The 23,172-nt window shown below is 40.0% G+C and overlaps 1 protein-coding gene across 1 annotated transcript in view; it reads right to left on the bottom strand.

Moving 5' to 3' along the window:
• Positions 1 to 774: 774 nt before the first annotated feature.
• srgap1a (SLIT-ROBO Rho GTPase activating protein 1a) overlaps positions 775 to 23,172 on the bottom strand; it is a 140,624-nt gene continuing 118,226 nt past the window's right edge. Inside the window, exons 18-22 of the mRNA XM_088923914.1 lie at positions 23,076 to 23,155; positions 16,387 to 16,567; positions 12,382 to 12,516; positions 5,532 to 5,880; positions 775 to 1,629 (exon numbers count right to left, since the gene is read on the bottom strand). Coding sequence (XP_088780040.1) covers positions 1,243 to 1,629; positions 5,532 to 5,880; positions 12,382 to 12,516; positions 16,387 to 16,567; positions 23,076 to 23,155 — 1,132 coding nt within the window. The 3' untranslated portion in view covers positions 775 to 1,242. The remainder of the gene's footprint in view (positions 1,630 to 5,531; positions 5,881 to 12,381; positions 12,517 to 16,386; positions 16,568 to 23,075; positions 23,156 to 23,172) is intronic.

The raw sequence follows: 23,172 nt of genomic DNA, 5'->3' as shown, positions 1-23,172 counted from the left end.
TCAAATCCTTCTGGGAGCTATTGTGAACCTCAAATGGCAGGTCTTACTGAAAATCAAAAGGCCACTTAGATACATCTATCCTGATAACAAGAGTCAGAACAATTTACTTTTCGAAAATTAATCCTTAGTGAACTTTTATAACTTTGTGATGTGCGTACTTTAAACCCCCGGATTCAGAACAGAAAATATTTACATTTGTAGTAAGATATGCTTTGTAATAGCATTGCTGCCTTTCTGTAGGATACACACCCCTTGGAAGATATTAGATAAATAATGTATGATCTTCTGCAGCCGTTGTTATTTGTGGTTTCAGGTTTTCCCGAGTAGAGCCTGTTTAAACCTGGATAGATCAGGTGTAAGATAACTTTAAAGTGCCTTCATGGAATGTCGACAACCCAGTGTTTTATTTACGATCAGCTGTACTAGAATCAAAAGCGTCCATTTTTGAAACTTCTCAGTTTAAGGTAATGCTTCTGGTGTGAAATTCCCCTTACATGTGAACTACTGTACCTGACAGGTGCACCTTCTGTTTCTTGGCCTTTGTAAACATCCTTTGGGAATACAGCAGCAGCTTAAAGGAGTGGTTATCAAGATTCACTCAGCAAAGGCAGAGCCCGTATCACTATGTGGCAGTAAGGCCAAGAACCTGTTACATAAAAATATGCTTGATGAACTGAGTGGATTCTAGCCTTGCTCAAATACTGACAAGACTTTGCTTTCCAGAGATCTCTGGCTATATTAGAAACTAACTCTACAAAACTGTTCTTATTCATCTGTTGTTTTTTTTTTTACATTTACACAGTCAACCATTTATATAAACTAAAGATCTGAAATAATTATTACCACACAGGAAGCCTTTGTGATTTGTGTTGCTTTTTCGAAAGAAGTTTCCTTTACAATCTAGTGGTGCAGCATACACTGACTTAGTTTTGTTTCAAGTAACGCTAAATGCTTCTTTGTTTCACCTCAAAACGAACATTGAATGCACGGTAGTCCAGTTTTTACCAAGAAATGTAGAAATGCCCTTTTTTTTTGTTAATAAATGCAACTATAACAGGAGACGTTAACTTCCTAAACACTGAAAGAGCACACACCCATTTTACAAACACGAAACTATCATTATTTAAATGTCCCTTTAAATTTGACCAAGCTATGGACTCTGAAGCTTTCTTGTTTACCTATTCATATTCTATGTTAAGTATATCTCCTCTGGGCCTCGCGTGTTGGAGGTAGCAATCCAGTTCACATCGTGCAGGACTTGTCCACGGAGCCCTGGGCTGGCGGAGGGGGGGCCTGGCCAGGGCTGGTTTTGGGCAGGACGCTGGGTTTGGGGCGCAGGGCGGGGGGCTTGAGCTGCACCCCCATGCGGGGCGCCACCGCCGGTTTGAAGGTGCTCATGGTGTCGCTGGAGGAGCTGGTGCTGCGGCGCATAGGCGGCTCCCCGACGGCCCTCAGCGGAACCCCGCCGTGGAGCGGGCCCAGACCCTCGCCACAGCCGCCGGCCGGCGCCGGGGCGTTCTTCATCTGCTCCAGTGTGTCCAGGACGACGTCCGGGGCGTGCTGGGCCGAGCTCTGGCGCTCCAGCTCGCGGAGCTCGTTCAGGGCCGTGTTCATCGTCTCCTCGATGTCCTGATGGGCACAGGAGAGGGCAGTCAGAGACCAGGGCACAGACATGAGGGACCCACAGCGGCTATACCACGGCTGGCCTTATTTCTGTACGCCCTGAGGGCAATTTGAACCCCTAGCTGTGTTTTTTTTGGCTTTCATTTCCCATTTCGGGGACTGAACTTCATGAGGACGCCACATTTCACCACTCTTAAGAAAAACAAAATACGCACAGGGAATGCTATTTTAATCCTGCATTCATAAACAATATCAAAATGGTTTTTAAATAGTGTTAGTTTGCTAACAGAACTATAAGACGGTCCTGTTACAATGTTGGGTGGATGTTATTTAACTGTGTTGCTGCTGCTGTTCTGTGTTTAAGTTTGGTGTTGCCTCAATGTCTCTGTATGGGACCATACCTGCAAATAAGCATTTCACTGCAGTTGTGCGTATGACAAATAAACTGAACCCGAACTGATGTCCCCTTTAATCAATGCAGTTATCTGTATGGTTTTCTTCCTCCTGTAGGAGCTGCTGAAGAACTGGAGAAGAAGTGTAACTATAACGAAGGTGTTTGGTTAAGTCCTTCACACGTCTACTAGTTCAACTGCAGGAGCTCTTTTCGTAGTATTAAACCAGACATAAGGACATAAGAAAGATTACATACTGTATAAGCTGTAGCCATTTGGACTATCAAGCCTGCTTGTAGCTCACTGATCCATAGATTGCTTCCAGCTGTTTCTGGAAAGAAGCCAGGGTATCGGCTTCAACTATATACAGTATATACTACAGTATATATAAGCTACAGGTTTGGTAGCTTGTCCCCCCACAACTCTTTGTGTAAAGATGTGTCTCCTGCTCTCAGTGTGAGAGAGAGCACTTCCACGTACTTTCTGCTTATGTCCTCTGATTTGCGTTTTTAAGTGTTGACCTTGTCAGGGCCTTTGGGGATTCTGAATACTTTAATCTGCCCCCCTTTGCAGTCTAGTCCGTTCCAGATTTAAGTGGTGTTTCTTCAGCCTGTCAGTGTAGGACAATTCCTTAAAACCCTGGAACGTATCTGGTTGCTCTTCTCTGGACAGATTCCAGAGTGTAACACACCAACCTAACACCTGAACGTAACACTCCAAGTCATTAGGAGAACAAGACCTAAAGGAGAGGTTTAAATTAGTTCAAATAAAAAGGACAAATGTAACTGCCTTGCACAGATCTTCAGCTGCTACTGATTTACAGAGACCTGCCAAAACTCTAATCTTAAGTACCAGGCTATTGAAGCTTCTGTGTGAAACAAAACAAAAAACCCAAATGGGATGTCTATTACAGATAATATACACTGGCACCCATACTGTTTATACAGTAAAATAATGTTGACAACCCAGTGTTATATTTAAGATCAGCTGTACTAGAATCAAAAGCGTCCATTTTTGAAACTTCTCAGTTTCTGAAGCTCTGAAATAAAATAAGAAGATCAAGAGACATACGAATGGCAGGGCAATACTTCACTCAATGCTACAACAGCAATAGTACTGTCCGTATCGGGAGCTTGCACTCACAACCCTAATGGATCCAAAGCACTAACCACAACTACCTTTCTGTACTGCCTTCTCAAGGGAGACACAGTCGGTTTCACAGCACACTCCCACTCAGCCTTGGAAGGAAAGAAAAACGAAGTGGGGATCTGACTGATATTTGAGGGAGCAGAACTGCATAGAAGTCAGTTTACAAGAAGCAGAGAGAACTGCAATTTTTATTAACAAAAGTGGCAGTTTGTTTTCTTTCCTGTTGTGGCCCCTCACTCTCAGGGTGTTGATAACATTATCTAAAGGGGGATAGAAAGATGTTTAAATTTGTCATGTACAAATGCATAATAATTAAGTAATTAGATAATGAAATAAATGTTGTTAAAGTTTGCTTTTATCCAAAACACCCATTTATACATCTAGGCATTGTTATAGAGGACCTTGCAAAAGAGTATAAGGCAGTATCTCTCCTGGTATTTAATAATAATAATAATAATAATAATATTAATAATTGCTTACACTTATATAGCTCTTTTCTGGACACTCCACTCAAAGCGCTTTACAGGTAATGGGGACTCCCCTCCACCACCACCAATGTGCAGCATCCACCTGGATGATGCGATGGCAGCCATAGTGCACCAGAACGCTCACCACACATCAGGATTTGGTCCTGTAAGCTTCCAGCTGCAGGTCCAGAACCCTGATCACTGTTCTTCACTACTGAATTGATTCAATAACAGAATGTTCACTTCTGCTTGGAGATCACACTTCTTGAGGAATTCAATTCTACAGATAAATTGTCCCCAGATTTGCACTTTGCATAAAATGACTGACTGACTTCAGTAATGGAGCTTCTAGACAGAGATTTTTTTTTTATCAGTTCTGTTAAATAATTTGTTGCCTGCTGAACCCAAAATATCTGATCTAATTACACTCTTAGTTCTAGATCCAGTTAAGCTGTCTGTAAGGAAAGGCTCAATGAAACCTACATTAATATATTAATATAAGACAGTTTTTGAATATATGAAAAATGCATGTCACAAAAAAAGGCATAATGTATAAAATAATTTAGCTAGCATGATTAGGTACCACTTGATAATAAATATTGATTTGGCTTACTTTTTTGTTACGTTTGCAGGTTTATGCTTGTGTAAAAAATAATATTTCATGTCATGGAATCCTTCTCAAGTCCTGATGCACTCAGTTTGTTCAATTCTGCATCATAGACACTCCTAAAATCCTTTACTTGCCATTCAGACTGCTGGACGTAACTACAAAATCTCATCGTAAAGTGTAAGGAAATGGCAGTATTAAAAATTAATTGTGTCATGTTTGTTACTACCATTTCCAAAAACATGCAAAGTAGGAGAGGTTAAAAGCCTCCAACATACTGTTTATCTGTCGTTGAATGTCCCTTTAGAAACCACAGCTATAGGCAAGTCCAGCATTTAACTGTCCAGCACGTGCTGTGGACTCTGGATACACTGTACACAATTGTGCTCAAGTTATTTTCTCTGGATGTATTCCAGAGCTAACATATCCAGTAGCACTGGTCTGAACTGATCAAAGAGAAATACCTTACAATAGTGAGAGGCCTTCCTGTGCATGTACTGTATAATACACTGCAACTCACAAGTGACAACCCACTGAAGCTCAGCAGGTGTGAGCCCGGTCAGTACCTGGATGGGAGACCTCCTGGGAAAAAGCTAAGGTTGCTGCTAGAAGTGCTGTTAGTGGGGTCAGAAGGGGCGCACACCCTGCGGTTTGTGTGGGTCCTAATGCCCCAGTATAGTGACGGGGACACTATACTGTAAAAAGGCGCCGTCCTTCGGATGAGATGCAAAACCAAGGTGACTCTCTGTGGTCATTAAAAATCCCAGGGCATTTCTCGAAAAGAGTAGGGGTGTTGCCCAAGCATCCTAGTCAAATTTCCCATTGGCCTTTACCAGTCATGGCCTCCGAATAATCCCCTTCGTCACCCTGTTCTCCTCCCCACTGATAGCTGGTGTGGTGAGTGTTCTGGCGCAATATGACTGCTGTCACATCATCCATTAGTGCTGGTGGTGGAGGGGAGTCCCCATCACCTGTAATGCGCTTTGAGTGGGGTGTCCAGAAAAGTGCTACATAAGTTTAAGGAATTATTATTATTACTACTACTACAGTAAGTTCATTTTTGTGATCACCTGGGCGCAATTCTGTTTTCTCCCAGTAGAGGCCACCCTTATCCCTCCCTGCACCTCATCTTGAATGGCTACAACTCCCTCATGACTCTCCTGCTTGCTCCAAAACACTTTCATTTGTACAGTACCTCTGAACTCACGGTGTGGCTAGTTTGCGACTCCCACTCCCCGTAACCAGAGAAGAAAACCAGCCATTCCGAACCCATTTTCAATTTTCAGCCCTCACCTGCGCAATAGTCTCAGGGTCCAGGGCCTTGTGCGGTTCAGTGAAGCCGCTATATTGACCAGAGGAGGTGGAGCGGCGAATTGGCGGGCTCTCCATCTTCTTCAGGGAGTCATGGCGGCTGATGTTGGTCAGGCTGCCGTGGCCCGCCCGACGCCGGCGCTCGGGACTATCCACGGGGAGGTTCCGGCTCTGCAGCAGGGCCCGCGGGCTGTAGTGGCTGACCGCACTGGTGGGGCTCATCTCCAGGGCAGCGTTGACGTGACCCTGCGAGGGGTGGACGGCGCAGTGGCCATCAAGGGGGCGAACCAGGGGCCTGCGTGAAGGAAGGGCCTCCGTTCGTTTCCTGTGTCTGAGAGGACGAGAAGCAGAAGAAAACCCTCAGAAAGTCCTTATGTAAGGGGAACTGCAGTCCCAATTTCTCAGACCAATTATTAAATCTCATTGACGTATAAAAGAAATTTGACAATGTTTTGATTTATCACAAAATTTTGAACTTTGTGAAAGTAGTGAAAGTGAAAGTCGCCATTTTGTTGCAAACCCCCGGTCTCGCCATGGGTGAGAGCGAGAGCTGCGAGAAATGTGACTGAGGCTGCCCTTCCTGCTCACTAGTCCCCATTATACTAATGTAATGTGATGTAAGAGCGAATAAGTACAAGTTTTGCAGCAGACATTTCACCGCAGAAATGTTCCAACGTGATCTGCATGCAGAGTTAACAAATAAGTTCCATTTATCCATCTCAGAAATCAAGAGCAATATTTCTGTTGGACTAAAAGGGACATATACACACGCCTGCTTGTTTACAGGGCCGCTTCTCCTCACTGAAAGTTTTGTTGCCTCGTTCTGAATTTCAGAACCTGGCGCTGCACATACAGTACCTAGAAATTCAGTCTATTTTGGGATGTACTGTATATTGGAGGTCTAACAAATTACTATGTACATTATAATTTTATTGTGGTTTGCGATGCACTCATCAATACTGATCTTTTCTAATCCCGAAATATGAGAAAATCCTAATAAACTTTGGAAAAAGGCGCTTGTGAATGGACCTTCTTTGAATATCCCAGGGAGAGAGAACATAAATACATAAAACTTGCTGTGCAAACTATTTATTTTTTTGGTTTTAACAGAATTGCCGCTTGGCTTGAAGCAATCTGCATCTTCAAGTAATAATGAAGCACAGTAGTTGCACCCAATGTTTTAAATAAATCATGAATATATAGATGAATCAGCAGTAAAGCAGCAAATACACTGTTTAGCTCTAGTGCTTTTTGACACCTTATAATAGTTGCACATCTCTTATGGGATTCTAATAAGAAGAAAATAATACTGCACTTCCATAAAAAAAATAAAAATAAAATTTGTCTCTAAAGCCTCTTGCTAAGATGAGAGGGAGCTCTATTTTAAGTCCAACAGATGATACAGTGACCCTGACAGGTATTTTAACAACTGACACTACAAAGAGCAGCTTGTACAATATATCAGTTTCAGTTCTTCCTGATGTCTTTTACTGCAACATAAGGAAATTGTTTAATGCTGTGCAACAACATCTTTTAAAAGCTGTCACAGGATGCTAGTTTATCACACTGTCAGCAAGCCTAATTTGCAGACTGAGCCGTTGTTTCTCAAAAGCATTTATTACAGACAGCTACCAGAAAGTTAAGTCAGATGAAGAAAATAGAGGTGGGGAGGCTATACGTTTTTCTCTCTTTTACATTGTTTATTTTGGGACAAAACACAACTTTCTATCATAAATGTAATGCGTCTGTCCTGTAAATTGTTTTTTTTTTTACATTTGTATCGATAGTCTGAACTCTGGACTTTAAAGGAGAGAAAAGGAGAAAAGCAAGTTTACTCTAAGTACATTTTAAGACTGAAGAACTCCAGGAGTAACGTAATTTACTCACAGACTCCACTAAATGCATATATGCGAGTTTAAAATGCACAGAATGTCATCCTTCCTCTCACAGAAAGCAGTAATTGATGCAGATTACATCATGCATACTACTGAATTTCCTATAACCAGTTAAAAGCCATTGATTTTAGTTTCAGTCTGTAACTATTACACTACCAGAAGATGCATAAATACAGCCTGCTGCCAGGAGTATGGAAGTCAGCTGGATAGAATCATAGAAATGAACTGGATACAAACACAATGTCAGGCAGTAATATTCAGAATTGTATTCAATTATGAAACAGGCTCTTTAAAAACAAAAAAAGGCTTTAGAATTTAGCTTCTCATGGTTGTTCCACAGCGTAAAGTTGTCAGGTGTTTTCAGTCTCCATTATCAACATTTTCGAACTCATCAGAAATGAAGAGATCACAGAGCAACAGTCCATTCGAAAAGTTCAGTTTAAAACATTGTAAAACCAACACTGATGCAAAATCATTTTCATCAGCTGAACTTCAAAATTAACATTTGTGAAACTGCTCTGAAAAGACTTGAAATCAGAGTCTACAGTATGTGTTACTTCAAAAGAGGATATAACAATGAATATCGTTTTGTGCGACTTAACCTCTAGAGCTGCTTATGTGCAGGCTGGATGCTTTTCAAGCAGCAGTGCACAACTAGTCTTGTGCTACCACGTTTAAGTTCACTTAAGGTGCAAAGGATCAAGTAAAGGTTTATTCCTTGCTGAAAAGAGAAGAAAATACAACGTTTCAGCTGTGGAGCCTTGTTTAGGTTTAGGATGGCTTGTGAATCCATCTCTTTTAATCCAATAGAAATATTGCTTTCAATTTCAACACGGTTTTGCCGAAAAATACGACTTACTTTTTAACTAGCGTGCAGATCACGCTGGAACATTTTTGCGATGAAATTTCTGCAGCCCAACCTGTCTTTATTTGCTCGTACATCGCATTACATTAGTCATTATTGTGACTAGTGAGCAGGCCGTATCATGTCACAACTTTAATCCTAGTTTGCGACAACATGGCGACTTACAGTACTTTCACAAAGTTCATGATTTTGTGCTTAATTGGAAATTTAGCATTTTTTCCTATAATGTCAATTAATTTATTTTATTTCCGAGATTTAATAACCGGTTTGAGAAATTGGGACTGCAGTTCCCCTTTAATGGAGCATTGGAGTAGACACCATTGCAGTTAGTTAGTCATTAGCAACTGGCAATTACACAGTTATAAAAGGAAGTTGCAAAAAGTGGAGACAATTAAGAAACAAAAATACATTGCAAATTCCATTAGCATAACTTGGTTAATACCAGTCCAAAAATACTTATTATTAAAAGTAACACTATTACAGTATTTGTCATCATCCACTTGAGGATTTTTGGTTTACGGCATAAGAAACAAACACCTCTGTCACTGTCCTTTGAGATTTTACACACTTGTTCAGTTCTCCTGTGCAGAGGGGGAGGGTTTCAAAAGTTTCATGAGAATGGAATAAGAACCCATTAATAATTCAAAGATGGTAAGAAAACACTTTGCTTGCGTGAAGGAACAGTGGTGTTAACATTCTGGCTGGTAGAATTTACAGCCTAAAAAAAACTAGGCCGCTCAGGAAGATGAGTTTAGTAATCCTAAAGCTGTGGCTGTCATGATGCTGAGACTAGGACCATATTCCCCAGTACAATTCCCCTGAGATCCCCAGCATTCAATGGTTTTGGATCCTGATCATTTATTAGAAAACCACAACTGTTTAATGTACTCTATAAAGCACTGATGTGTCCTAGATTTTATAAAAAGGACAAGCAATATTTTTTAAATAAGCACAGATTAAATGACGAGGATCTGTCTGGTCACACCCAAGGACACAGAAGACCGAGTTCTGATTTGGCAGATATTTTATCACGGATGGATCACATTCTTACTAAAAACAGACTGTGAAGGCAGCAGACAAGTACCACTGTACCACTGTGATCTGCAGTGTTACATTCAAGGTGATCTTTGTGAGCTGACAGCAGTATGTGCTGGAAGTCACTTATAAAACGCAGAATCCCGGTAGTGCATTATATGCAAATCTATAACAACTGAATAAGTGCTCTATAAATTAAAAATAATCTTTTCATTTCTCCTCAGGTGGCAAGTCTAAATTGATGAACACATGTTCCCCAGTCATACAGCAGGGAAGAGCAGGACACACTGCCATCACACTTAGAAAGCATCCTGATAACCAAAGAAGCACATTTACCTAGTTTGTTCCATAGGACACGTGAGCTGCTTACTGCAGTCTCTCATTTCCACACATTCTTGAGTTCTATTTCATTTTGGTTTTAGTTTAGATCTTTGTTGGTACTTCATCTAGATACTAATTCTGCTATTACAAGCAGCATTAGCTTGGGAGTGTGTGAATATAGGGCCAAGACTATTTCTATACACAAATCTGTCCTTCGGATGAGACGTAAAACCGAGGTCCTGATTCTCTGTGGTCGTTAAAAATCCCAGGACGTTTCTCGAAAAGAGTAGGGGGTGTAACCCTGGCGTCCAGGCCAAATTTCCCATTGGCCTTTACCAATCATGGCTTCCTAATAGTCCCCATCTATGTATTGGCTACATTACTCGGCTCTCCTCCCCACTGATAGCTAATGTGTGGTGAGTGTCCTGGCACACTATGGCTGCCGTCGCATCATCCAGGTCATCCAGTCCCCATTACCTGTAAAGCGCTTTGAGTGGAGTGTCCAGAAAAGCGCTATATAAGTGTAAGCAATTATTATTACTATTATTGAATGAACTTAATAAACTGGGCTTAAAAAAAACAGCCGAAAAAGCTGTTTGTTGCACTAAAGGTGTGTTTGCAGATTATATAAAACTAGGAGACAAATATCAAGTAGGAAACAGTCAGCTTGAAGAGGCTACTAATAAGAAAGACTCAGAGGTTTATGCTGACATTATTTTCATCATCCAGGATATGCGGTAAAGCAATAAACAGGCAAATGTTTGTATATATACTGTAGTTAAAGTACAGAAATTAAATTAAATTTCTACTAAACTGTACTAATTTAGTGTACTGTGCACAATTTTAGTTACCAAAACCACTGTTCTCTGGAATCAGTCAGCAATTAAATACATTCCTGGGATCAAAAGAATATCCTACAGTACATTGATGGGCTAAAAGAACCAGACCTTTTTTTTTTCCAGTCTTGAAAAGATAGGACTACAGAGGGACACAAAAAGTATAGATGGATATAAAACCTTCAAAAGCGCCAACAAAGTCATCCCAATGGACTTTTTCCAGATTCGACAGTGAAACATGAACCCAGGGACATACTGTACAGCTGAGCGGGGACTACATGGAAGTGCATTTCAATTTCTGAACTTTATACAAAGTGTTGACTGGAGTTGTATAATAATAACAACAACATTTATTATTATTCAGTATATTTATTAATATATATACAATATATGTATTTTAAGCGGTTTGTAAGGTGTCCTCAAGAAATTAAATTTTTGACACAGTTGTAGATTAATTTCTCCATTTCTATTATTTTGCTTTGCACATTATACAGTACCAATGTAATTTAAAACTCTTAAGTCTATCAAATTCATTTTTTCCTCGCTGGGCTTATCCTACAATATATTGGAAGCCCTCATTTCAGTGCTTGTTAGTGCCACTTACTGCACGATTTACAGAGGCAGTTTAGCATAAATGCCATTTAAATAGGTAATACAACTCACATTAGGGATCCCTGACTTTATTTATGTGTATTTCTCCATTTAAATATTCCACTTTTTGTTTCATATCATATATGAAAATCATCTCATCTGCACAAGGAACGAATCAAAATTTCCAAAAGGAAATTGGAGAAAAAACTCATCTTTAGCAATATGCCGGCATCTGGAGATCCATTCCATTTATAATCAAAAGCTTCTCAAGCAGACCATCAATGCCTTTTTTTATTCAGTTCGGATTTTGTCATTATTAAGCGCACAGTGGAAAGGTGTAGAGAGGTCAAAAGAGAACGGTTTTGTCTGACATGTTGTCAGCGAAGCAATTCCATATCCTGAGCACAGAAATACCACTTCATGTGCTATAAATGAAGACTTTATATCTTCTTATTCTTTAACATTCTTGACACAGGGGTTTATAGAATTTATTTCCCAGCAAGACTATTGCAGATTTTAAATGACTTGCAGTCTTTGATTTGGGTAATCTTCTGCCTGTTTTCATAATGTCACAGGTGCTGCACATTGGATATCAGTGCTGCCTAGCAGCAATGGGGCTCTATGAACAGCAAGGTCCAAATACATGCTGGTGGGTCAACTGGCATTTGGGAAGATTGGCCCTGGTGTGAGTGTCTCTGTTGTATTTGTGTCCGCGTGTGCCTTGTGATGGACTGGTGACCCACACCCAGGATGAATCCTGGCTTGTGCACGTTGCTTACCGGGATAGACTCTAGCTTTCCCGCGACCCTGAATTGGATGAAGTGGTTAGAAAATGGACGGATGGATGTTTTTGTAGCTCTTAGAAATGGTTTACTCTCTCTTTCTCGGCTGGATGGTAGGCTGGGTTGTCTCATTTGGGGGGAACTGCAGCAGCAACACATTTTTCCTTTCGGATACATGAAACACAACTCTCTAAACAATGTTTTAGAAGCTCCATTTCATGAATCAAAAAGCAAGGGGATGTATCTACCCAGCATCCATTTTCAGAATGCCTTTCTCCTGGACTGGAATTATTTCAATGTAAACGGCTAATTAAACAATAATGAAGTGGGATACATCTCTTTAATTGTCCTGCAAATCATTATTTTAAGCCACAATTAATGACTGCAACCTTGGACTATTGAATATCACAGACATTCTTTCCAAGAGATTGTGGCTTTGCATCAGGGTTGTGCACTGACTGCTCTGCTAGTGATGGAAAATAGAGGTGTGATGAGGAATTCAGTCACCTGCTGACAAAACCCTCAGGGAGTCGCTCTGTGGGAGAGCTGATATCCTTGGAGGAACATTTGTCCTCAGCCACTGGTCCACTGCTGGCCTCACTGTCCGTTTTCAGACTCAGAGAATCCGAAAACGTATCGTCCCTGAAATGGAAAAAAGAGAGTGACACATGAGAAACAGGAATAGGATCGTACAGTACTGTGTAGCCAAGAGGAAAAAAAAAACAATGAAGCACAAAATCTGTGGTGTTGCTGGTTTTTTTTTTGGCAATATCCCCATACCTCTTTTTACAAACGGAATGAACTCCCAGAAAACCCTTTTTTTAGAGCGAAAACATTTCCATTATTTCTTAGGGGGAAAAATTAAGATTCGTAATTTCACTAAAAAATACAAAGGGAACAATAATAACACATTCATACTGTGTTTTGTGCTTTTAGCAATAAAAAACACTGCTTACCTAGTTAGACATCATTAATCATACCCAAGTACAGTAACCACTTTATTTGCTTTTTGTGTAATCGCACACACCTTCACAATTTTTATTTTCTTAACACCTTTAGGGCCCACAAAAAAAGTCTAAACCACAAATATTCTTATGAAAAGTAAGACCGCACACAACAGCAAACAACACATGAAGCAAGATGCGGTAAATGATATCACACGTCTCGAGTTGTTTGATGCCTTCTCCTTCACTCTACATTTGACAGAGTTTTCGAAGTTTTTCTTCGGATTGTTTCTTTCTAGTTTTGAAGCTGGCTTTCGCTATCCAACATGTGGGTAACAAGTCACATGCTTAGAAGTATCGCATTTTCATAAAAAAAGAACATGTATTAAAAGAGATACAGGTGTACATCCTTTCTTTTCTTTCCTCTAGATATTTGTGGAGCGTGGCTGTGTTTTATAAATCATAACACATTCCTCTGTGACGGATTTACCGTTCACCTCTGAGAATACACTAATACGCATGGCTGAGATTAATGGACTTGTGCTCTTGTACTGCTGTTATTTCATGGTAATCAGATCTGCTTAGCAAGGAAGCTCATTCCTAAAGAGTCATTCCTATTTAAATCAAACAATATGGACAGCCATCCTTAATCACTTCCACATATGTGAGATTAAAGATCCAACAGTTGTTTGAACTTTGTACAAAGACTGCACACTTCATGGCACAGAAAATACTCAATGGCAGTGTTGTGCAGGACCGAATTCACAGATTAAGAAGCACGTGTGTTCATATGCTGCACGTACAGTATGCATATATTCACATTGCCTGTGTCATACTATATCTCGTCGTTAGGATTCTGTTTGCCATGAAAACATTTACCTTCAGGAGGACACTGCTCAAAATATTATATATACTTGTAAAAATGATTTCCTTCTTTCTCCTTTCCGTCATAAGAAGTCAAGAAAAGGAGAGAGGAGAAGCACCCAAACGGACAGTCATAATGACAGCTCCATCCTACCAAATTCCAACAGTATGAGTACAGTATGTTTCTCTTCCCATAATTTCAAGGGGAAAAAATAATCTATCCCTAATTTCAGCTAAGACTTCTTAAGCAACAAATAAAATTGTCAATATAGTCGTACTAAGTACCATTAAGTCCTCTTTTTACAGACATACTCATCTTCCACAGGTAGTCTTAAAGTTTAGGGAGGACTGGAAGTAAAAGTATTTTTAACTGTTACTGGAGTACATGTTTGCATAAATTCATCTTTCGCTATACTCTAGGACTGACAGGAAATTTCCCTGCCCGCCACTACCTTAACGACCCGAGACTCATTATTTTGAACACTTACTCACGTCATGTGAGTTTCAAATCAACATGGTCAGAATGAGTCTTCTAATTCCAGCTGCGACGAGCCACAGTCGCCGTAGGGGAACCTCAGTGCTCAATCACAAGAAAAAAACATTGTGGCCTACTGTAACTCAACTCACATCTATAAGTTGTCATTGAACGCACTCAACTCAACTCCACTAATGTTGTGAAAAACAGAATATCCTGCCCTTGGAACTCACTATTTTCTGCCAATTACAGAGGTGTTTTTAAAACTCTCAGAGTACTATCCACAGAGCAGTGAGGAGCTATAATTGCACTGAGAGCAACACTACAGACTGCCAAGAATTCAGAGATGAAGCAACATTTAGTGAAAAATGAAGGTGGGCACAAAAGCTCAATTGTCCTCAATGATAGGCCTTTCCACTTTCATCTGCAGAGCTACAGAAACCATTAGCAGCTTCTACCTGACCATGTAAGAAACAGTACAATAGCTGTATAGGTCTTAATTCATACACAACTTTATTTAACAATTTTATTAAGACAAGAGATAAGACCTGGAAAATGATATAGGAAAAGAAAATTAATGCTCAGAAAACTATAAAAGCCATGAGAAATGAAGGTGTTTTTTTTACTGTAAATGTACTTTCAAAACACTGATAATAAAAGGGACACCAAACTCATTTCCAAGAAAAGAGGTACATTAAGCAACTTAGTACCCTAGATATCAACTTTACATTATTAGAGAGAAAATGGTCCTAACAGATCTTACCAAAGTGAGAAAGTCATCTCTTTCCCATGGGAAAAAAGGAAACTTTCCCTTGGGCTCAACACGTTATGGGAGTTTATGAGTTTACCTTTATGAGAATATAAAAAATATAATGCCTATTACCCTCACAAATATCTCCTTAAAGGAAAGTAAAAAGATATAAAAAGAAACAGAGAGAAAATGTTGGAACCAAACAAGTCTCCTAAAGCCTTCTCCCAAGCCTACTTCAGCTCCCTAGAGAAATAAAATTATTTTAATTTATATTATCTGGCCCTACAGGCAAAATAACAAGAAAAAACTTTCACTTTTGGGCAACAATGGAGTAGCTGTATTTTGAGATCTTTTTATATGTAGTGTGTGTGTGTGTTGGGACCTAGGATTTGATCTTTGGTCTTTCACAGGAAATTCCCCGCACCTGATACACACAACTCATGCAAACAACAGACATGTACAGTGCTAAAATGCTGGCCTCCCACTGTGGAAGACTTCAGTGCTGTTTGGGAACCCCAGTGAGTGAAGACTACCCTAACTGTCTCATATAATATATTACAGGCCTGTTATAGACATTATAGTCCTGTGACCTTTCTTTATCCATACAGTAAGCAGTCTCCAGATCATTACAGCGTGGTCAAACCTAGAATTTGATGTGCTGCCTTTCGGATAATTCACAGGCAGTTCACTGTGCCTAAAAAGTGCAAACAAAGGTCTCAGCCAAAGGCTGTCCTCCTATTAGTGAGACATGTTGACACTGCTGAGAATCGCACATTACACGCTAGGAGATCCATTACATGTAAGCCTACTGGAAAATAGAATCACTAACAAAACACAAGCTGAAAAAGGCTGTGAACTACACCCTTCAATGTTGTTATTAATGTACTGCTTTTTCTCGCCAGCCACTTGCTGGAGAGAGATACAACGCACAACAACATTCTCCATTCAAGAGGTTCCTTACTGCTAAGTTGTTTCTCTTTCTAGTGAATCCTTAATTATGTACTCTACTTCTGGCACTACAAAAGAGATTCAGCAAAAAACCACCACTGGCTTCACCAAGCAAGGGTTAATATTCACAATATTTTTCATTTAAAAACTTGATTGAGCAAAAGAGAGAGACATGGTGGTGCTGTGGTTAGCATTCCTGCTTTGCAGTGCTAAATGCCTGGGTTCAAAGGTTCAGCTTCTGGGAATGCTGTCTGTGTGGAGTTTGTATGTTCTCCCCATATTCACACGGGTCCTCTGGATTCTCTTGTTTGCTCCTAGTGTCCAAAGATATACTGCTAGTTTAATTGGCTTTTAGGAAAATGGGTCTTGGTGTGAGTATATGCGTTTATGTCTGTGTGTGGCGTCCCATCCAGAGTGTATATTTCCTTGTGCCCATTGCTTGCTGGTATAGGCTCCAGCTTTCCTTGGCAAGCAACGGATATCAGCGGTTAGACAATGGATGGATGGGTGGAAAAATGAAAAGCACTTACATATCTTGAACCACTATGTACTGATGTGGTACCAGTCCATCAATCCCATTGTGTCTGCCCTCCCACCAGTCATCTGAAGCCCGCTGGTAGAGAAGGAGGGATGCACCTTTCTTGAAAGACAGCTCCCGGGCAGACCTGCCAATGTAATCAAACTTGGCTATTGCTTCAATCGGCTCACATTCTGGAGGAAGAAGAAAAAAGAAAGAATGCACAGGTTTGTCCATAAATGCGTGCAGGAAAAAAACCCATCAAATTTGTAATCCTTGCAGTGAGTAACTGCACTTCGAAAACGCTAAATACCCTACTAATTTTGTTTTGAAGGAAATGTGCTCATTTTGAATTAGTGGTGGCATTGGGTACTTGAAAACTACAGGTGCTTCAATAAACTGAAACAAGCAAATACAGATGTCGGCAAAAGATTTGCACACCTTTGTTTGCAATCCTAAATGCAATAATTCACACATAGATCGATGCAGCCTAGGAGACTAACACATCTGCTCACGTCATCTCAATTCCAGTAGAATGGTCACGTACTGCTGCTGTGATCATTATTTGTTTTAAGAGTAAAATATTATGCCTTCTAAGATAAGATATTACTTTGTCTCTCCAAAAAAAAGGGTTTTTTTTTTGGTGCGTTTGCCATCACCATACAGAAGTACAAAAAAAACACTCAACATAAAATAAATACACATTAAAAACAAACAATAGTCATATACACCACACAGTACATATACATTCATCTACTATCACATACAATTCAATATCACCACACAGTGAAAAGTCACTTAGCTGCGTTTAATATACTGTACCGATTGCACAGGGAACAAAGGATTTCTTGTATATATTGTATTTTTCTTGGCCATAGACATTCTAAATGACCTCCCCTAAGGCAACAGTTGGGAAAGTGAATGAAAAGGGTGGGAGGGGTCATCAACGATTGATGATAAACGATAAAAAATTGTGTACACAATGTCTTGACATATTCTCTTTCGATGAACTGTGCATCACAATTCATCTCAACAGAGCCCACGTAGTGTTCATGACACCTTGACCATTAACTGAGGAAAACTAGTTCATCTCTCATCTCGGTGAACAGGAGTGATTAGGGATTGGCAAGTCAATGGGATGTGAAAACCCTAATTTTATCTGTCTAAACTCGGAAGTCCTCGTTTCAGTCAGTCTTCTAACAAATTTAGTGGACATGAAATCAATAAAGTCATCTTCAAGCTAAAGGTTATAGGATACTCTTTCTTATTATTGGGCTAGTTGTAAAAGAAACAACAGGAAAGCACTAAAAGCTCCTTTTTACCAGAAAACATTTACACTAACCAAATGCATTATTATGCACACAAAAGGTGAACTGAGCTGTGATCTTCTTTGTGTCTACTTATGTACTTAAGGGAAGGACAAGCAGAATCTTAGTAAAACACCAAAGGGAGAAAAGTCCGTTTAAAATGTGCTTTCAGAGAAGTATCGCCTTTCAGTAAATTTGGCTAATTTAAAAATGACAGGAAACCATGCAAATACGTTTGAGCGAAACAGCACAGATTTATGCTGAAACCCCTTTGTGAATATTTATACACAGACCACATACAACAGCCAATTCTGATTAATGCAGCATCTGGTATTAGATCTATGAAATGATACACATTAATCAAAACATGAAGAAGACCAGACATGAACTTCTGAACACCACTCATTTCATGAAAAACATCATCTTCATTTAAAGGAGCTGTGTTGCTTTCTGTGTAGCTATTTTTCAGTTGTCTATGCAGCTACAAGCCAAGAAATTGAACAACAGTGAAAATTCATATATAGACTTTTGGCATCCACTTGTCTATTTTCAAACCTATTTGCACAGAACAAAATTGATCCTGCGCCAAGTGTATGTTTAAAGTGTTAATGTCGCAAGAGGCGGCACAGGCAAGGAAAGTTAAAATGTACGTTCTTTACCTTTAATGAAGCACCTGAGGTCTGAGAACTGAGCTGTACTTTAAATCGAAAGCAAAAACCTTTGAACGCCATCTTGGAAACAGCATGAAAGCTCATGCAGTGCAGTGCTACAGGCTGTTAAACACCAAGAGAACGCACATCTGAAGGACAGGATTCTCTGACTTTTTAATGATGAAAATCTTTTTCCTGCGATGGCCAAATTCCACAGTCTGAGTCACTACACTGAAAGTCAATATGACTTCCTTGACCACCTCTCTGTATGGCTCCATTAGAAAATCGATGTACAGTACAAACTCCAAAGGAAAAAAGAAAACTTTTTTTTAAGACATCAGACACAATATTTTGAATGCCGGTGTTGGCATCTTTACTGTCAAAAGGTCCTGTTGAGTGAGAGTATGAGATCCTTGCATGAGATGCAGGACAAATAAAAAGTACAGTGATTTTAAAACAAGATTAAAAAGCAAAGAATTTGCTGTTGTCTCAGACATTTCATTATTAGTACTAAGTTTGAACATACTTTAATTTGCATTTCAGCCACAAAGCTCCTTTATTTCTCCTATCATGAGAATACAGCATTTTTCTACATTAAAGCAGCATAAAAAAAAGTTTGCAGCTATAAAAAAGAGCCTCATCACCTCTGCCCAATCAGCTCTCTCACTAAGGAGGTAATTTAGCGCTCACACAACAATCAAAGACATCTGAGCATACTGTATAAGAGATGGTCATGAATAATCAATTAATCAACATGATGTCAGAAACATACTGTATAATCGTAAGTGAAATTCGGATGTGTTTTTTTACACATTCATACTGTACGTAGTCAGTATATTTTTTTATGCTCACTATATAGAATTCATTGTCTGCTCCTTGCCTGCTGATTGGATACTAGCGCAGGTCGGTCACATCATAACTGAGAACAAAGCCTTGTGATCCAATACAGTATGATCAAAGAGGATGTTATGGTGATATAATGATAAAAAAAACAATGAGATAATGATGCAATAAAATCAGATGTAAACTACATAGTGTATTGAGGCCTCAATACAAGTTAGAGGGAGCTACTGAAAAAATTGTTTCCGATGATGTTTAAATAACCTTTAAATGGAACAGCTTTATGAATAAAATCACATGACATTGTTGACAAAGCTTTAACATGTGGGATGTAAATTATACAAGGCAAATAAGTCAGGTTATGCTTCTTACTATTCTTATTAGTATTAATATCTAAAGCTATTTCAACATATTTTTTCCCATAATTTCAAAACAAACAATTATAGGGCCTCTGAGCTGCTATTAAAGCCTAGGCTGAAATAAAGCATCCTTTTCTCAGATTCCACAGTGAAATCAATTACAGTTATCAAAGTTTGAAAACCTCCCACAAATTTAATTCTGAAAAAAACTTTGACAGGCACTCTTTCCCACAGGACATCTCCACTTAATGTGCCAGTTAGGCCTTCTGATCCAGCACTTAAGAGAAACACTATGAATAATTTACTCTTCACTTCAATATCTTTTCTGCCAATACAGAGAAATCATAAACAGTTCCATCCACCGTAAGACGACAAAGCAGACTGCTGCTTTGGCTTTGAGGGGAAAAGGCACAACCAGCTCTTGAAAACTTGAAGCGCGTCACTAATTTCATCAACTGTAGCTGACCTGTGACTGATAGGGGACTGATAGTCTGGCTGTTTTGTGGTAGATAAATGCAGCAGTACACCAGGGTTAGTGAAAAATACAGGCTTTAGAAATTTGATTCTCATGAAGAAACTCAGTCCAATGAACATAAAACCAGTGGTGGACTCAATCTTTCCCTGTTTATTTCAAACACTTCCCTGGCAACAACCGACTTAAACAGCCTGTAGACCAAAAAATCAATCCTCGATGAGAGAAAAGTCAGCTATTACCACCCAGCCAGGAACTAGGTTTTGTACAAAACCACAGAAGCATAAGACTAGGTTAATGAAGTGTGCTTTAAGAAATGTGTGTACTACAACAGAGCCATTTGTCTGATATTTTAAAGCAAATAATAGTTAACTAATTTTTGTTTTTTTTCTTCCGTTACATCATTTGAACGTTCATGCTATTTTAGATTTAAAAAAAAATGATTACTACACCTGTTTGAATATTTTGACTTATACAAGAACGAATATTTTGATTCACTGAGGCACATTTGGGCAAGAAAATATCAGAGAAACAGCACCGTTGCAACCAAGGAGGGAGTGCGTACAGAGGGACAAGCTCGTTGAAAATTTAAGGAAACAAATCTGGCCAAAAATGCAAGAACAAAGAGCATGAGTGCACACAACTGGTTTTGCAGAAATGGATCTTTAGACCACAGGCTCATGGGAAATGGAATTTCTTCAGCTGTTATTGCCATGGAAACAGGGTTCCATCTCACACCGGTGGGAACAGCCCACTGCAGAATCCAGAGAGGGAGCTCTATTGTTCAGACTGTCAGTGCTCTGCCCTTTCAAGAGCTGTGATTGCTGAACTCTGACATTTCAGCAACGCCCATTATTTTTGAAGAAGAATGGACTCCGACTTCTCCTGCATACATTCTATCTGACCTTTACGTAGCCCACTGATGCAATGACTCATTCTGTTTGACTTGGAAGAGAATCCCCCCAGTGAGAGGCTACAAAGCCAGACCAGACTACAAACATTTTAAATCACTTCTCGTTCTGAAAAAAAAAAGATGTTCCTCTTGCTTTGTTCAAGTTCTCCCTCTCTATCTCCAAAGACTTTAAAGACGCTCATACTTTATCCACAAACATAACTTCTTTTAATATGGTTCCCATGATCAGGAAAAGTAAAGGTTAAGAATGTTTACCAGGGTACAGTGATGTACTTCTCCCCTAAAAATGTCACACTATTTCCAACCTTTTTAAATCCTAACTTGAGTCGACCAAAACTATTATGCTGTACAGTAATGCACATCATTTTACTTGTGGTATAAGAATGATCATGTAGCAGTATGCTCAGCCACATTCTTCAACAGGAAACCAGAGAAAAAAGGAAGACTTTCAATCCTGCAGAGCTGATCATCTCCATACAGCACAGATGATACAGGTTTTTCACTAAAACCAGCATTTCGTATATTAACTATAACCAAGTTCCTCAATCTACAGACACGCAAATTGTCTGCAAAAGTAAAAGCCAGGCAAAGTGAAATCCTGAAAATATACTGACACGAAAAAACAAAAACCAGTGCTGTGAACAGGTTTCCAGGACTCTGGGGAAACCAGGGAAAACGTCAATGTACTGTAAACAGGCTTTACTCCTCTTTCTTCGGAGGATATACAGTTCTGTGAAAAAGTGCTCACTTCCTTTCAAATTATCGGAATTTTTGCCCGTTTTTGCCACTGAATATTAGCAGAGCTTCTCGTGTGACCTAGTGATAACAGTACATAAAAGGAGTCTGAGTAAACAAATAACACCAGAATTCTGGTGCTTGTTTCATTTATTTATTAAACAAAGTCATCTGATATCCCATGTCCCTGTGTGAAAACTGGTTCATTTCCATCTCTCAGCAGGGGCTTTGATCTTACATTCACAAAAAAAAGAAGCAGCCAACTGTGCTTGCTACATATTCAGCCATGGGTGAAGCTTAGTTTTGTTTTATTTGAATTTGAATTTGCAATTCAATTCAGAAAGTGTGTAGTTATTTGGTGGAGGACCTGGAAATAAGAATCAAGCAGCCCAAACTGGGTGAGTACCAGTATGTGTAGCCCCCTCACCTAGATGATGCGACGGCAGCCAAAGTGCGCCAGTACGCTCATCTATCAATTGAGAGGAAAACAGAGTGATGAAGCCAATTCATTAGATGGGAATTATTAGGAGGCCATGATTGGTAAAGTCCAGGGGGAAGTTTGGGCAGGACGCTGGGGTAACACCCCTACTCTTTTCGAGAACATCATTAGCATGCACTCTCACTTCATTATCCAAAACTTGCAGATGACTGGAGGCTTACCTCCTCTTGTCTTCTCTGTTCAAGACCTTTTTTCAACATTTCTTTATGCCCAGGAATGTGCACAGTCTCCCTTCTTTGGACTGATGTCAGAACAGAACGGCAATATTGTTTTGTGTTGAGTGTTGAACAAAATGTACATACAGTAACTCACACCTGGCAGGCCCCTTCGAAGCTCAGCAGGTGTGAGCCTGGCTGGTACCTGGATGGGAGACTTCCTGGGAAAAACTTAGGTTCCTGCTCGAAGAGGTGTTAGTGGGACCAATAAGGGGCGCTCACCCTGCTGTCTATGTGGGTCCTAATGCTCCAGTTTAGTGATGGGGACACAAAACTTTAAAAAGGTGTCATTCTTTGGATGAGACGTAGGTCCTGACTCTCTGTGGTCATTAAAAATCCCAGGGCATTTCTTGAAAAGAGTAGGGGTGTTACCCTGGCGTCCTGGCCAAATTTCCCCCTGGCCTTTACCAATCATGGCCTCCTAATAATCCCCATTTATGAATTGGCTTCATGGCTCTCTTCTCCTCCCCACTGATAGGTGATGTGTGGTGAGCGTACTGGCTCACTAAGGCTGCCGCTGCATCATCCAGGTGGGGCTACACATTGGTGTCAGTGGAGGGGAGTTCCCATTACCTGTAAAGGACTGTTTGATGCTGCCAGATATTGTGCAGAGTAGGAACAGGACAGGGCAACACACACATCAGAGTCCGAGAGTTTCCAGTCAGGTCTGGAAACTCCAATCCCCAGTGCAGACAGGCTGATGGGAACATACCATCGTCACTGGTGCGGGGCTCCGTCTCTCCATCCTGATCCACCTCTTCCAATGTGCCATGCTCGCTGTAGGGACTATCGCTGCAAGGGACAAACAG

The sequence above is a fragment of the Atractosteus spatula genome, chromosome 8 (genome assembly GCF_055471065.1).
Source record: "Atractosteus spatula isolate fAtrSpa1 chromosome 8, fAtrSpa1.hap1, whole genome shotgun sequence".
In the NCBI taxonomy this organism is placed as follows: domain Eukaryota; kingdom Metazoa; phylum Chordata; class Actinopteri; order Semionotiformes; family Lepisosteidae; genus Atractosteus; species Atractosteus spatula.
This window is presented reverse-complemented; position numbering and strand designations above follow the sequence as displayed.